This window comes from Psittacula echo (assembly GCF_963264785.1).
Source record: "Psittacula echo genome assembly, chromosome: 6".
Lineage (NCBI taxonomy): Eukaryota > Metazoa > Chordata > Aves > Psittaciformes > Psittacidae > Psittacula > Psittacula echo.
The window spans coordinates 73894073-73906038 of record NC_137743.1 but is presented as its reverse complement, the minus strand read 5'-3'; the positions used below and the strand labels follow the sequence as shown (position 1 = coordinate 73906038).

Genomic DNA, 11966 nt, shown 5'->3' with positions numbered 1-11966 from the left:
GCCCCCTCGGGGCACCACCTCCTGCCGCCAGGGGTCGCCTCGTCTCTCCTCCCACCTGGATTGGTCCACGCTCAGTACCGGCGCGGGCACGCACCAGGCGGCTACTGGCGTGTGACGGTAAATCACGAGGGCGTGGGGAGGGTCGGACGCGCTCATTCCTGGAAAGGGGGGGGGTCGAACGGAGAGCTCCACTCATGTGGTAGGGGGAGCGCCCAGGGTACATGAGTGTTGGGTGCCGGCAGGTCCGCAGCGCCAGCAGCGGGGAGCAGGCGGCGCTGGAGAAGCCCAGCCTGACCCTGGCCGTTTTCCTTTCAACCTCTCTGGTGGAACGGGATAGTCCGTCCCGGGCGGGGCGGAGCGCGGCCCTCCCCTCTTCCTCTCGCGTTGGTTCCGCTTGCAGAGCTCTCGTCCCTGCTGCCGCCTCTCTCCGCTGCTGCTCGCGCCCGTCTCCGCTCCGGGCCGCTTGGGCGTTTTCTCTCTGCCTTAAAGTCGGTGAGGAGATAGGCCGGGCCGGGCCGGGGCAGCCGGGGGGAGGAGCGGCCGGGTGGGGCTGGCTGCCGCCGCACGAGGCCAGGCAGGGCTGTAGCGGCCGCGCCGCACCCGGGCGGAGGCGGGGAGGGGGGACTCGGTCTCCATCTTCCTCCGCACGGGCATCGGAGCGCGGCGGCAGCAAAGGCTCCGCGCGGTGCGGTAGGGATGAGGGGGCGACGCCGCCGCAGCGGGCTCCGCACAGGTCCCGCCACCGCCCTGCTGCCGCCTCCGCCTGGGGAGGCCCGGGCCGGGGGCCCGCGCCTGCCCGCCAGCGGCGTGTGCTGCGGGGAAAATGGAGGTCGGCTACAGCCAGCGAAGGGGAGGAAGGAAGGGAGGGAGGAGGAGCAGCGGCGCGGGGGGCAGGGCCGCCTCCAAACTCCTGAGGCGGGCGGGCCCCGCGGTGCGCGTCCTGAGGGGTGTTGTGCTTCCTTGCAGGGTGTCTTTTATGAATAATCAAAAGCCGCAGAAGCCGACGCTATCAGGGCAGCGTTTTAAAACTAGAAAGAGAGGTAAGCGATCGGTGCATGCTGCTGTCGGTGCGCGGTCCCCCATGAAAAGCCCTTTTCTGACCACACACCGGTGCTTTTACAAAGCTCCTCTCGTAAGTCTTTTAAATGAGCCTACGCTAGATAACCCAGTGCTGGTGCTTACTCTGGGTGCTGGAATGTTCTCTGCACTCGTAAAAAATATCTGGCAATAAGAGTTGTAGCTGAATGTGCCGTGATAACCTTGGCTTAAGGAGCAGTGGGTGTAGAACTGCACTGAGTATGTTTAGCCTGAAAGCAGAAGTGTCCGGGACCCCTGAGTCACAGAGCAACTCCAGCACAGGCTTGTTGCAGGTTAATGTGTAAGTCTAAGGGGCAGCTAACCTGGTAAGAATTCCAGTGTTAGCCACTGAGTAGAAGTTACATTGTTCCCTGAATGCTATAAGAATACCTAGTTTGAATTTAGAAAACAAACCCACAACTTCTCCTCCCCCTTAAAAATCAAACCACCCACAAAACACAACAACTCAAACCCCCACAAACACTCCCCCCACCACCAGCAAACACAAACCCTCAGAGTGTGGGATGTGCAAGTGTCTATATCTGTATGTGCAGTTATTCCCATGAGAAGCATTGATGACTGAAGAGGTGTGATGAGAAATTTAGGATTTGGTGGTAGGTTTCTTAAGCCTAAAGAGGAAGCAAGGCAGCTCTTAAGAGTTTGTTTAACACTGTTTTACTAATATACTAGCAGTGTTCCAGCTCAAACTGACACCAATAAGGATACGGTGTACTAATTCAGCTGTATTACTGAATCAGTAATTAAGTTGTCAGAAGTCCAGGTTGACTTAAAGAACCTATTTTCATGTTGAAGTAAAAGCCCCTTGAGAAGCTGTTGCAGTGTGTCGAGCAGATGAAATGCAAGTATCCTGGGGTTCTGTTCTCTTTAAGTGTTCAACCATATTTGGGTTTCCAAGCAGCTCTGCAGTAACAGCCTCATAGATCTGTCCTGGAAAAAATAACAGATCCACTATTTCCAGACTTCTGTCCATCTGTTACCAATGTGTTGGTACTTCCACTGAGTGTAAGGACACTAGTCTGCCCCTTACAGGAGGGCTGCTAACAGATGATAACAAAACTGGCTGAGCTGTTACAGACAGCACTCAAAAGTAAGATTTTCAGCTGAGTTCTGTTTCTTTGGAAGCATATGGTTTGCACAGGCTAAGGACAGATAGGTGAGTAGAGTTAAAGACCTCTTCCAATTCAGGCAAACTGATGATTATTACAGACAACTGTTGTTGTTAGTGAAAGTACAGTAAGAATTTGAGATAACTAAGAAGTGGTTTAGCTTTTTAGTCAAGCTTAAGTGACTAGTGGGCTGAAAGCAGTAAAACTTCTTACTGCTGTACTGGCCTTTGAAATTCACTTTAGGCTACACTGTTAAGTCACTGTTTGTGCCAGTTAATACCAGTTGTCAGGCTTGTCAGTGCAAGTTTGGTTTTGTTTGAGTTTTTTGGCGTGGTGTGGGGTTTTTGTGTTTTGGTTTGGTGTTTTTTTAATAAGATAGAAATGACAAACTAAACAAACCCCAAACAGTGGTGCATGTGGCAACCTCATTTCAATGCTTTGTTCTTACAGATGAAAAAGAGAGGTTTGACCCTACTCAGTTCCAAGACTGTATTATTCAAGGTTTAACTGAAACTGGCACTGACTTGGAGGCAGTAGCAAAGTTTCTTGATGCTTCTGGTGCAAAACTTGACTATCGCCGCTATGCAGAAACGCTTTTTGACATCCTGGTGGCTGGTGGAATGCTGGGTAAGTTCGTTTGATGGGGCTGCTTTCAGCCTTTGTTCTCTTGACTCTACAAAAGCTCACTTTTTCTATCAGTGTAACTCTGCTAGAGCTCATTGAGTGTGTAGGGCAGGGTTTAAGCGTCTGCAGTAACTGTCTGGCCATGTTAGTAACTGGCTAAGCAATCAGATTACTGTAAAAACACTCTGTATACCCTACCTGCCACAGTTTGGCTTTCTTCTAAGTGCAGACTGTGAAAATTTGGTCTAAAGGAAAATACGTTAGATTTTTTTTTTCCTGCCAGGATTGGATCTTGATTCTCTGGTCAGATTCATTTTTGATTTGAGATGGATGAATGCTGGTTTCAGTTGTGTGGTCTGTGATCGCAAGATGAAAGGAGCTGCCCTGAAAGATTCTGACGGGATCCTGTGCTTTGTACCCTGTTATTTTGGAAAGCAGTTTTGTTTGCAGAAGAACCTGATGTGCGTAGTAAATGCTATTACAAATTGTTTGATGTTGACAGCAGTGAGGCCATGGGCTCTAGCAGATGTCAGGGAGTGGGAAATGAGGGGGTGGTCAAGTCAGCAGAAAACAGGGAACCAAGGAAGTGAAATGTGATGACAGAAAGTCTTGTAAACTCTTGTGCACAATGTGTGTAAAGAGCAAAGAGCGGGACAGATGCTTACCAAACAGGTAAGAAGCAAGTGAAGCTAACTGAGGTTTAAAAGTAGTTAAAAAAAGACGGTACTTTAGATTTTAGTCAAGTAGGAAATGTAAAGTCTAATACTGTTCAGTGAGAAGGGGTTCAGATGGCAGGGACCCATTTAAAGTACAGACTGTGAAGAGGACATGTTGTTTGCCAAGACTAGAAAAGGTCTGTCCCTGGTTTTAACATTTGTTATGCAATAGTGGGGAGGGGGAGGACTTACATGAGAATTTCAGCAGTTATAGATTTTCAGTAATGTAACAGGAATGGCTCAGATTACCTAAATGTGTAGGGGAGGAGAGGAAATACCTGATTCTGAGCCACAGATGGACAGTGGCTGGCAGTTCTGCAATGGGGGTGGCTGGTTTGGGAGGATGCATCTGTTGCATGTTGGGGACAACTTCACACTGATACTTGCAGAAACGTTAGGAGAGATGCTCAAATGCTGAAAAGCAAGGCTTTCGAAATGGTTTAACTTCATGTGCCTGCCTATCCCAAAGCTTATCCCAAACAGTGCTACACAAACTGAAGTCACTGTGATGTTCTTGTTAGCAGGAGGCTCTTTTGCTGATGTTACAGGAGGTGGTAGCATGAGTAGGTAAACTTGTCTGCCACATGGAGCATCACTGCTTCAAATTGTTAATGTACAGGTTGTTACAGTTTGTGGGTTCACATTCAAGAGTTAACCAGTGCAGGCTGTGTTAGAAAGTGTTCCTCTGAGGAATGAAGCTGGGGGTGAGGGGGAATGCATTGCTGCATTAATGGTGATATTAGGGGTCCTTTACTCAACTCTTCTGTAACAAGTAGCTAAGTAGACTAGGTTTAATCTTTAGTCATACAAGGCTGAAATGAAAACTGGCATCCTGTTGCCTCACCACCTTTTAATATTATTACTGTTAATGCTCCATGTTTAAGTCATGTGTCTGACTAAAACATAACTAAAGGATCTCCCTTATATGTAGGGTGGCACAGAAACTGGTAATAAGGTATTCTGGCACTGGAGTTGGTGGCTTGAATTCACTCTAGTTACTGAGGCAGCCTGGCTACCAGTCAAGTGCCTGTACTAAACTGAAGAGGAATGGTGAAGAAGCATCTTCTCATTAGGAACTATAAAGCTGAAGTGCCTTGCAAGACTAAAGTGGGGTGCAGAATTTTGAACATCTGTGTTCCCTCTCCTGTTGTGACTTCCTCTTGTAATTTAAAAGACACTTAGTTACAAAGCAGTACTACTGTAGCAGACACTAAAAAGACACTTGCCAGGATTAAGCAGTCTTAGTGGTTTCCTTTAAGGGAAGAGGAGCTCATGTGGTCATGTTGATGTACCCATATGAAAAACAAGATGTGTTGCCAGTCCACTTAGTAAGGGGTCAGAATGTTTAAATGGACATCCATAACCTACTGATTTTGAAGTTCCACTACAGCAGTGGAGCACATGGAAATGTAGGATTGTCTGCAGTGATCCAGTCATTCAGTTCGTGAAAGGACAACACATTGCACGTTAAGGGTATTGAAACTCTTACTGTGGGGAACTGCTGGGTACTCTCACTGGGGAGTAATACCACTAACACAGAAAATCTTCTTTAGCCCCAGGTGGTACCCTGGCAGATGACATGACACGCACAAACGTCTGTGTATTTGCTGCACAGGAAGACCTAGAAACCATGCAAGCATTTGCTCAGGTTAGTTCTGTGATAAGCGCAATTTAACTTACACTGTTCAGTGGTCAAAAAGGAAATGTTTGTGTAGTTGAAAGTTTAGGTAAAAATAATGCATGGCTTTAAGAAGCTTGCTGGAAGAGGTAGAGTAGCACTGTTCTATGCTAAAAGTGCTCTAAAGAATTCAGACCAACTTTACTGAGCTTGGTTTTTCCTTTCCCTTTTTTTTTTTCTTCCTTTTTTTCTTAATTTCAATTAAATGATAGTCCAGAGCAAAAGGTAATACTGTCTGTATCTTCGTAGGTTTTTAACAAGCTAATCAGGCGTTACAAGTACCTGGAGAAAGGCTTTGAAGATGAAGTCAAAAAGGTATGGAGTAGGCCCGTAACAGCAAACAGATAAACCTTCAAATTTTGGTAGTTAATCACTGTATAGAAGAGTTATATTATACAATGGATGATTAAAATAGAATACTTTTAAGTTGTTAATAGAAGAAGAGCTAGCTTGCGTGAACTAGTGGAGAAGACTAACAGTGAATTAGTGCTTCTGCTAGTTGAATAGCTTGGTTGAAACAAGTGTCTAACATGGAGGCAGTAGTCAGGCTTTAGTGAGAGATGGTAGTTTTATGGCAACTCTTCTTATTTCCTCTTGCAGTTGCTGCTGTTCCTGAAAGGGTTCTCAGAGTCTGAGAGGAACAAACTGGCCATGCTGACAGGTATTCTGCTTGCCAACGGGACGCTTAATGCATCAATTCTCAACAGTCTCTACAATGAGAACTTGGTTAAAGAAGGTAAGTGTTGCCCAACTCTTACTTTAGGGAAAGATGGTGACAGACAGATCCATGACAAGTTAAGCAGAAATTGTGGTGACAGTACACCTTTGCAGCTCACTAGCTTCATCTGGTGATAGGTTTACTAAAGGATTAGCAAAGGTAAATATGCTGCCTCACAACATGGAAGGTCTTGCAAAGTCTTTTCAGAAAGCTTATATGTAGGACTTCCCTGTGTGACACTGAGGTTGCCATCACTGCTGTTGCCCAGCAAGGTAGTCCTGTATTTTGGAGGCGGACCTTTCAGGATGCAGAAGGTGTGTTGTTTCTTTAGGCTCCTTCATAAATTACAGAAAGGAGTGTTAAGTTTTGTATAGGGAAGTCCTTGTGATGCTGAGTGGTAAGAAGTCCAGTGTGCCAGATACTGCAGTATCCTCGGGCAGAGGTGCTGTGGACTGTGCTGCATCTGCCTCTGAGTACTACTTGCTACTGCTTCAAGCAGGGCTCTGACAAACTAGGTGCCCTGACAAACTAGGCCTTCTGATGCCTTTTGTTTCTAATGTCAATAGTAACAGTACTACTCCTGTTGCACAGGTGTTTCTGCAGCTTTTGCAGTCAAGCTGTTCAAATCATGGATAAATGAGAAAGATATTAATGCAGTGGCTGTCAGTCTTCGTAAAGTCAACATGGATAACAGGCTGATGGTGAGTACCACTGGAATTACTGAGTTACTACTTAAGCCAGTTTAGTGACTAGCATTTACCAGCAAAGCACCCAGTGTGCACTTACTTTGTGAAAGAATTGTTGTAAACTTTGTTTTCAGGAACTCTTCCCAGCCAACAAACAAAGTGTTGAACACTTTTCCAAGTACTTCACTGAAGCAGGACTGAAGGAACTTTCTGAATATGTTCGGAACCAGCAGACCATAGGAGCTCGGAAAGAGCTGCAGAAAGAACTTCAGGAGCAGATGTCTCGGGGAGATCCGTTCAAGGATGTAAGTGTTTGGCTGTAGTCAAGGTGGGATGCTTTCTTTTTTCTTTTTTTCCTGTAGGAACTTAGCTCAAATTTTGTGAAACACAGCAGCATTTAGCACTAATCTGAAGGTACATGCCTAATTATATATTGAACTTGGCTTTCGCTAAGAATGAAAATTGGACCAGGGTGCTTTGGTATTAGCTTTGTGGTCTTTCCCTAATGTCCTGAATCATGCTGTATGGCCAAAGGGCTGTGGTTTTGATTCTGAAGGCTTCTGTGTAACATTTAGAACAGAAGTTTTAATTTAGCTTAGTGTCATACATGGCCTATGTGCTGACTGTTCCGTTCTGGCAGATAATCTTGTACGTGAAGGAGGAGATGAAGAAAAACAACATCTCAGAACAGACTGTGGTAGCCATAATCTGGTCAAGTGTAATGAGCACAGTGGAATGGAACAAAAAGGAGGAGCTGGTAGCAGAGCAAGCCATTAAGCACTTGAAGGTATTGCAACTGAAGTATGGACTCTAGCACCTGTTGGGTAGGAAATCAGTCTAGTTTGGCAATAAATGTGAAGTGTTCCATGTGTGCCAATCTGTCATTTCTCTTGCAGCAATACAGCCCTCTACTTGCTGCCTTTACTACCCAAGGTCAGTCAGAGCTGACTCTTCTGTTGAAGATTCAGGAGTATTGTTATGACAATATTCATTTCATGAAGGCCTTCCAGAAAATAGTGGTGCTCTTCTATAAAGGTAAATCCTGTGGGGTTGTGGGTTTTGGGAGGAGATGGTGGGTTTGCTCTTTTTTTAAAGCCTGTATTTATCTTATTTATCTTCAGTCACGGTAAGATGTTTAGGGAAGATCAGTGCCACAGCATTGCGCTGCATGAGCTCAAGAACTGTCCATCTTCTTTTCCAAAGATGGAACAGTAAAATGCAAAGGTGGATGTGGCTGTCCTTGTCTAGAGGAGTGCTTCCCCACGTGCCAAGGATGCTGCCAGTCTACTGAATGTTAAGAGTTGTGGTAGATCAAAGTTAGATTTTTAAGGCTCTTTGTCACCTTTAAGTTAGGGAAGGATACATGATAAACGTATTCTTAGCTTTTTGTCTGAACACTGACTGTGAACAGCCAGAGATTAAGACCACTGAGGTGTTCTGGGGTGCTCGATGCTGTTAGGAGGTGTTACTAAAAACCACGCTGTGCACCTGTGGAAACACCACAGGAATATGAAGTTAGTTGTTGTTAAACTGAAAATTGTATTTGTAAAATTTAAGAATTTGCATCTGTTCTTTAGCTGTTGACTGAAGTTTTTCTTAGAGTGTTATCCCAAATAGCTGTGAGATACTCCACACTTGTAGTGATAGTGCACTCCTCAGTGCAGTGCTGTGGAAACCCACAATGCAGCCAGTGTGAAACATAAGGTTCTTAGAATTTGAACCAGGAGGCACTCCTGGCACAAGTATATCCAGGCATAGTCCTTCCCTGGGTATGTATTGTGATGCTTTTAGGGGAGGAAGCAAAGGCTGCCAACTGGGGCTTCTCAGCAGTTGCTGTTGAGTGGGTAGCTGTATTAATATTGCTCTTCCACATCTTACAGCTGAAGTTCTGAGTGAAGAACCCATCCTCAAGTGGTATAAAGATGCACATCTTGCAAAAGGAAAGAGTGTTTTTCTGGAGCAAATGAAAAAGTTTGTTGAGTGGCTCAAGAACGCTGAAGAAGGTAACCAGCAGCTTAGCTCACAAGTAGAGCTTGTTCATGTTGGGAACCTTAGTGCAGTAATGCTTGTTTGTGAGGTGGGGTGGTTAATTGTCCCTCAGAGATGAGTTGTGTCCCCTGGTACTGGCTGAGAAAGCTTGCCAGTGCAATCCACATGGATCCAATAGCAGCTGTAACACAGGGCAGCAGCTGGACGAGGTGGCTGACCTGTGGGTAGCCTGTTGACAAGATCTCTCTGTTCCAGAGTCGGAATCTGAAGCTGAAGAGGGTGACTGACCTGTGAAACTCTGTCCTTGGCAAAGCAAACGGGAGCTGTAGATAAGTGTCATGTCTCATGTGTCCTGATTCCTACATCCTACCTCCCTGTATCAAGCATGATATAAGGGCTCTCATGGCAATTTCTTTTAACTGTTTTCTATAGTTCTTGATACTGGATTTAGTTTTTAAAACCATGTTCTAAGTAGCTTACAGGAGCTGTTACAGATTTGACTCTAACCTGCATTTGTCCTTTCAGTTCTATTCTACCTCCTGTATTTTCTACTGTAATAATGTAATTTAAGGCCTTCCACAATGAAATCCATTTTACTTTTTGGGTTTTCTGTCTATATTTGAGTACACATGATTATGGTGAATGAGATTTACGGCAGTTCTGTTTGCAAATGAACCTGAAAGAAGCCTCTGAAGCCAGGAGGCTGTGGCTTGTGTGGTAACTCAGAAGCATGTCAGCTTGCACCATGTGAGCCAGATAGTCCCATTCATTGGTGGTTGTCCAACTCCCCAAGGACTTTGTCACCTCTTCCCTATGCTTCCAGCATAAAGCATTCCAGCTGCTGGGTGAGGCAGCTGCCCCACTCCTGGGAGGAAGCTCAGTGTCCTCCTGTAGAGAAGCTGTTACAGTGGCAGTGAGCAGTAGTGCTGGAGGGGTACGATGAGTGGCATCTCTGAATCAGCTGCCTCTCACAGCTGGTGGCCTGCACACCTGATGGGTAGCACAGCCCGAGAGGGGTCTTGCTACCTTACAGCTGGGCAGCAGCTCCTGGGGGAGCCTTGCCGAGGCTCCCATGGCAGTCCAAGCAATACTGTTCCCCACACAGCCACCCAGCAGCTTTCTTGAGCCAGCCAAGGGAGCAGCTTGCTTGAGCTGCTGTGTAAATGCATGAGTGCTAGAAGGTAAGGCAGACAAAACTCTGTCCCCTCCCACTGAAGTTTAGTGATTGTTTTATGTTGGCATTTGACATGTTAAACCAAACAGCTTATCTGCTCCGTGAAACTTTGCATTCTTAATGGAATTTCTCAGGACAGCTCATAATTCAAGAAAACTACTTGGTAAAAGAGTGAAGTCTGTACTGGTGTAAGCTAATAATGAGCATTAACTGAAATACTGGTAACCAGAGTACACCTATTATAAATAAAATGAAATGAAAAAAATGATCCCAAAGATCACTGTTATTTCATTCCGTAACTACAGTAATCTTCTTCCTTACTTTGTAACTTTTTTTTTTTGAAACAAATAAAGGCCATCCTTACACTTAATGTCAAGGGCTGCAATTATCTACGTGTTAAAAATGTGAGTGTCCATAATCGGTATTCACTGAGGAAATGCAGCCAGGTTCATCATTTTTCTTTAAGTAAGTTTTATTCCAGGAACTCGATGAAACTGGAATATCCAAAAAGTCCTAAAATAAATCCACCAAAAAATAGCATAAATGTGCATGAGAAATAGCCCAAGTTGAATGTGAGACATCCTTTCTAATAATTACTTATAAAATGACTAAAGATTTTTCCCCCCCCGGGATGTTGGACACACGTGTACCATTTCTTTGTACTCTCCCTTCTGTGACTGAATGTTAAATTTCAGAGCACCTTAAAATAATAAGGCACTTCATGGTACCCTTATGAACATGTAGCCATCCACACTTTGATGCAAGAGGAACAGTTGCAAAGAAGGTGAACTATCCTAGTTCAAACAGCTGGTTACTAGTAACCATAGTGCAAGCATCCTCATATCCCAGTTCTATCCTAATCTCCAGTGACCACAGCTATTAGAATGTGTGAGTGCAAATTTATTGAGAAGTCTTTGTAACTTACAAGAGAGGTGTCTTAGAAGAACCTGGAGTTATTGTACCTAAGTGTGGACTCTAGCACCTGCTGGGCAGGGCTTGGGCTTCACTCTGTCTCCAGCTCCTAAATAAGTTTCCCCCTTATGCAGAGACAGCAGTAAACAGGGAAATCCTCCCCTTGTAACTGTGGTGTTATAATCTGACGAACTGAGGCAAAAGAAGCAGGACTTCCAAAGAAGCACTCTGGGCTGCGCTGGAGGTCACACAGTTCTAAGCTGTGGCTGATGGAAACTGCATGAAATCAGTCTAGTTTGGCAATAAATGTGAAGTGCTTCATGTGTGACAATCTGTCATTCCTCTTGCAGCAATACAGCCCTCTACTTGCTGCCTTCACTACCCAAAGTTAGAGATTTGACTCTGACCTGCATTTGTCCTTTCACTTCTATTCTACCTCCTGTAGTTTTTACTCTAATAATGCAGTAATGCTGTCACAATTCAGTGCTGCTGAAGGGAAACAGTCAATCCCAGCTTGTCTGCTCTTCGCTCACAGTTGAATAAAACATCGTTCAAATAATACACCTCCCAGCAGCAAGGACATATTTCCCAGAGTAGAGGCTGCACTTACCTACATGTTAAAAGTGCGAGTGTCCTGAGATTGTTATTCACTGAGGAAATGCAGCCAGGTTCATCATTTTTCTTTAAGTTTACTCCAGCAGCTGGATTCAACTAGAATATCCAAAAAGTCCTAGTATAAATCCACAAAAAATAGCAGAAATGCCCATAAAAAATAGCACATTTGCGAAACAACTGTTCATGATTTTGGTTTTAACAGTACGCTGCACCCCATAATTGATTTCAAGTGAAGGAGAAAAGAGAGGCTGTAGGCATCCAATTCCTCCAACAGGTTACAGGGATCTGGATGGAGGTCTTTTTCCCTTGACCCTTTTTTATTCTCCCTTGTTCATAAATGTCAGGTTTTGGTAGTGCTGTCAGGAGGACAGGATTTGGGTATTGAGTAGTATTTGCTGATGAAGCTGTGTCTTACTAGTGTGGCTTGGAAATTACAAGTATTAACAGGGTGATCCTTGTGTCAAGCTGCTTGTAGGAGTCTTCTGCCGAGAAGTTCCTTTGCTCCTACAGCTTCTGTTCTCTTCTGCTTGGTATAACAGAGAAATGCAGTTTCATTTCTGAAGCCATTCCCTGCAGTGCCCACCTCCCTGTAGTATATTTTCACCCAGCTGAGTAGCATTACACATGCTGCATCACTTTGAGGTTCATAG

At 44.9% G+C, this 11966-nt stretch overlaps 1 protein-coding gene across 1 annotated transcript; it reads left to right on the top strand.

Annotated features, from left to right (window-relative positions):
- Window positions 1-396: 396 nt before the first annotated feature.
- BZW1 (basic leucine zipper and W2 domains 1) lies at window positions 397-11290 on the top strand. The gene is made up of 12 exons (XM_080620996.1): window positions 397-492; window positions 967-1040; window positions 2655-2831; window positions 5098-5192; window positions 5472-5537; window positions 5823-5958; window positions 6532-6641; window positions 6761-6931; window positions 7267-7413; window positions 7523-7661; window positions 8507-8629; window positions 8871-11290. The coding sequence occupies exons 2-12, from the start codon at window positions 977-979 to the stop codon at window positions 8900-8902; spliced, it is 1260 nt and encodes a 419-aa protein (XP_080477122.1). The 5' UTR covers window positions 397-492; window positions 967-976; the 3' UTR covers window positions 8903-11290.
- The last annotated feature ends 676 nt before the right edge of the window (window positions 11291-11966 follow it).

Excerpts from the sequence above, each read along its gene's own strand:
- BZW1 (XM_080620996.1), top strand. The coding sequence starts at position 977 with ATGAATAATCAAAAGCCGCAGAAGCCGACGCTATCAGGGCAGCGTTTT. Across the intron at positions 2,832-5,097 it reads GGTGGCTGGTGGAATGCTGG|CCCCAGGTGGTACCCTGGCA; the intron begins GTAAGTTCGTTT and ends AATCTTCTTTAG. Across the intron at positions 7,414-7,522 it reads AAGCCATTAAGCACTTGAAG|CAATACAGCCCTCTACTTGC; the intron begins GTATTGCAACTG and ends TTTCTCTTGCAG.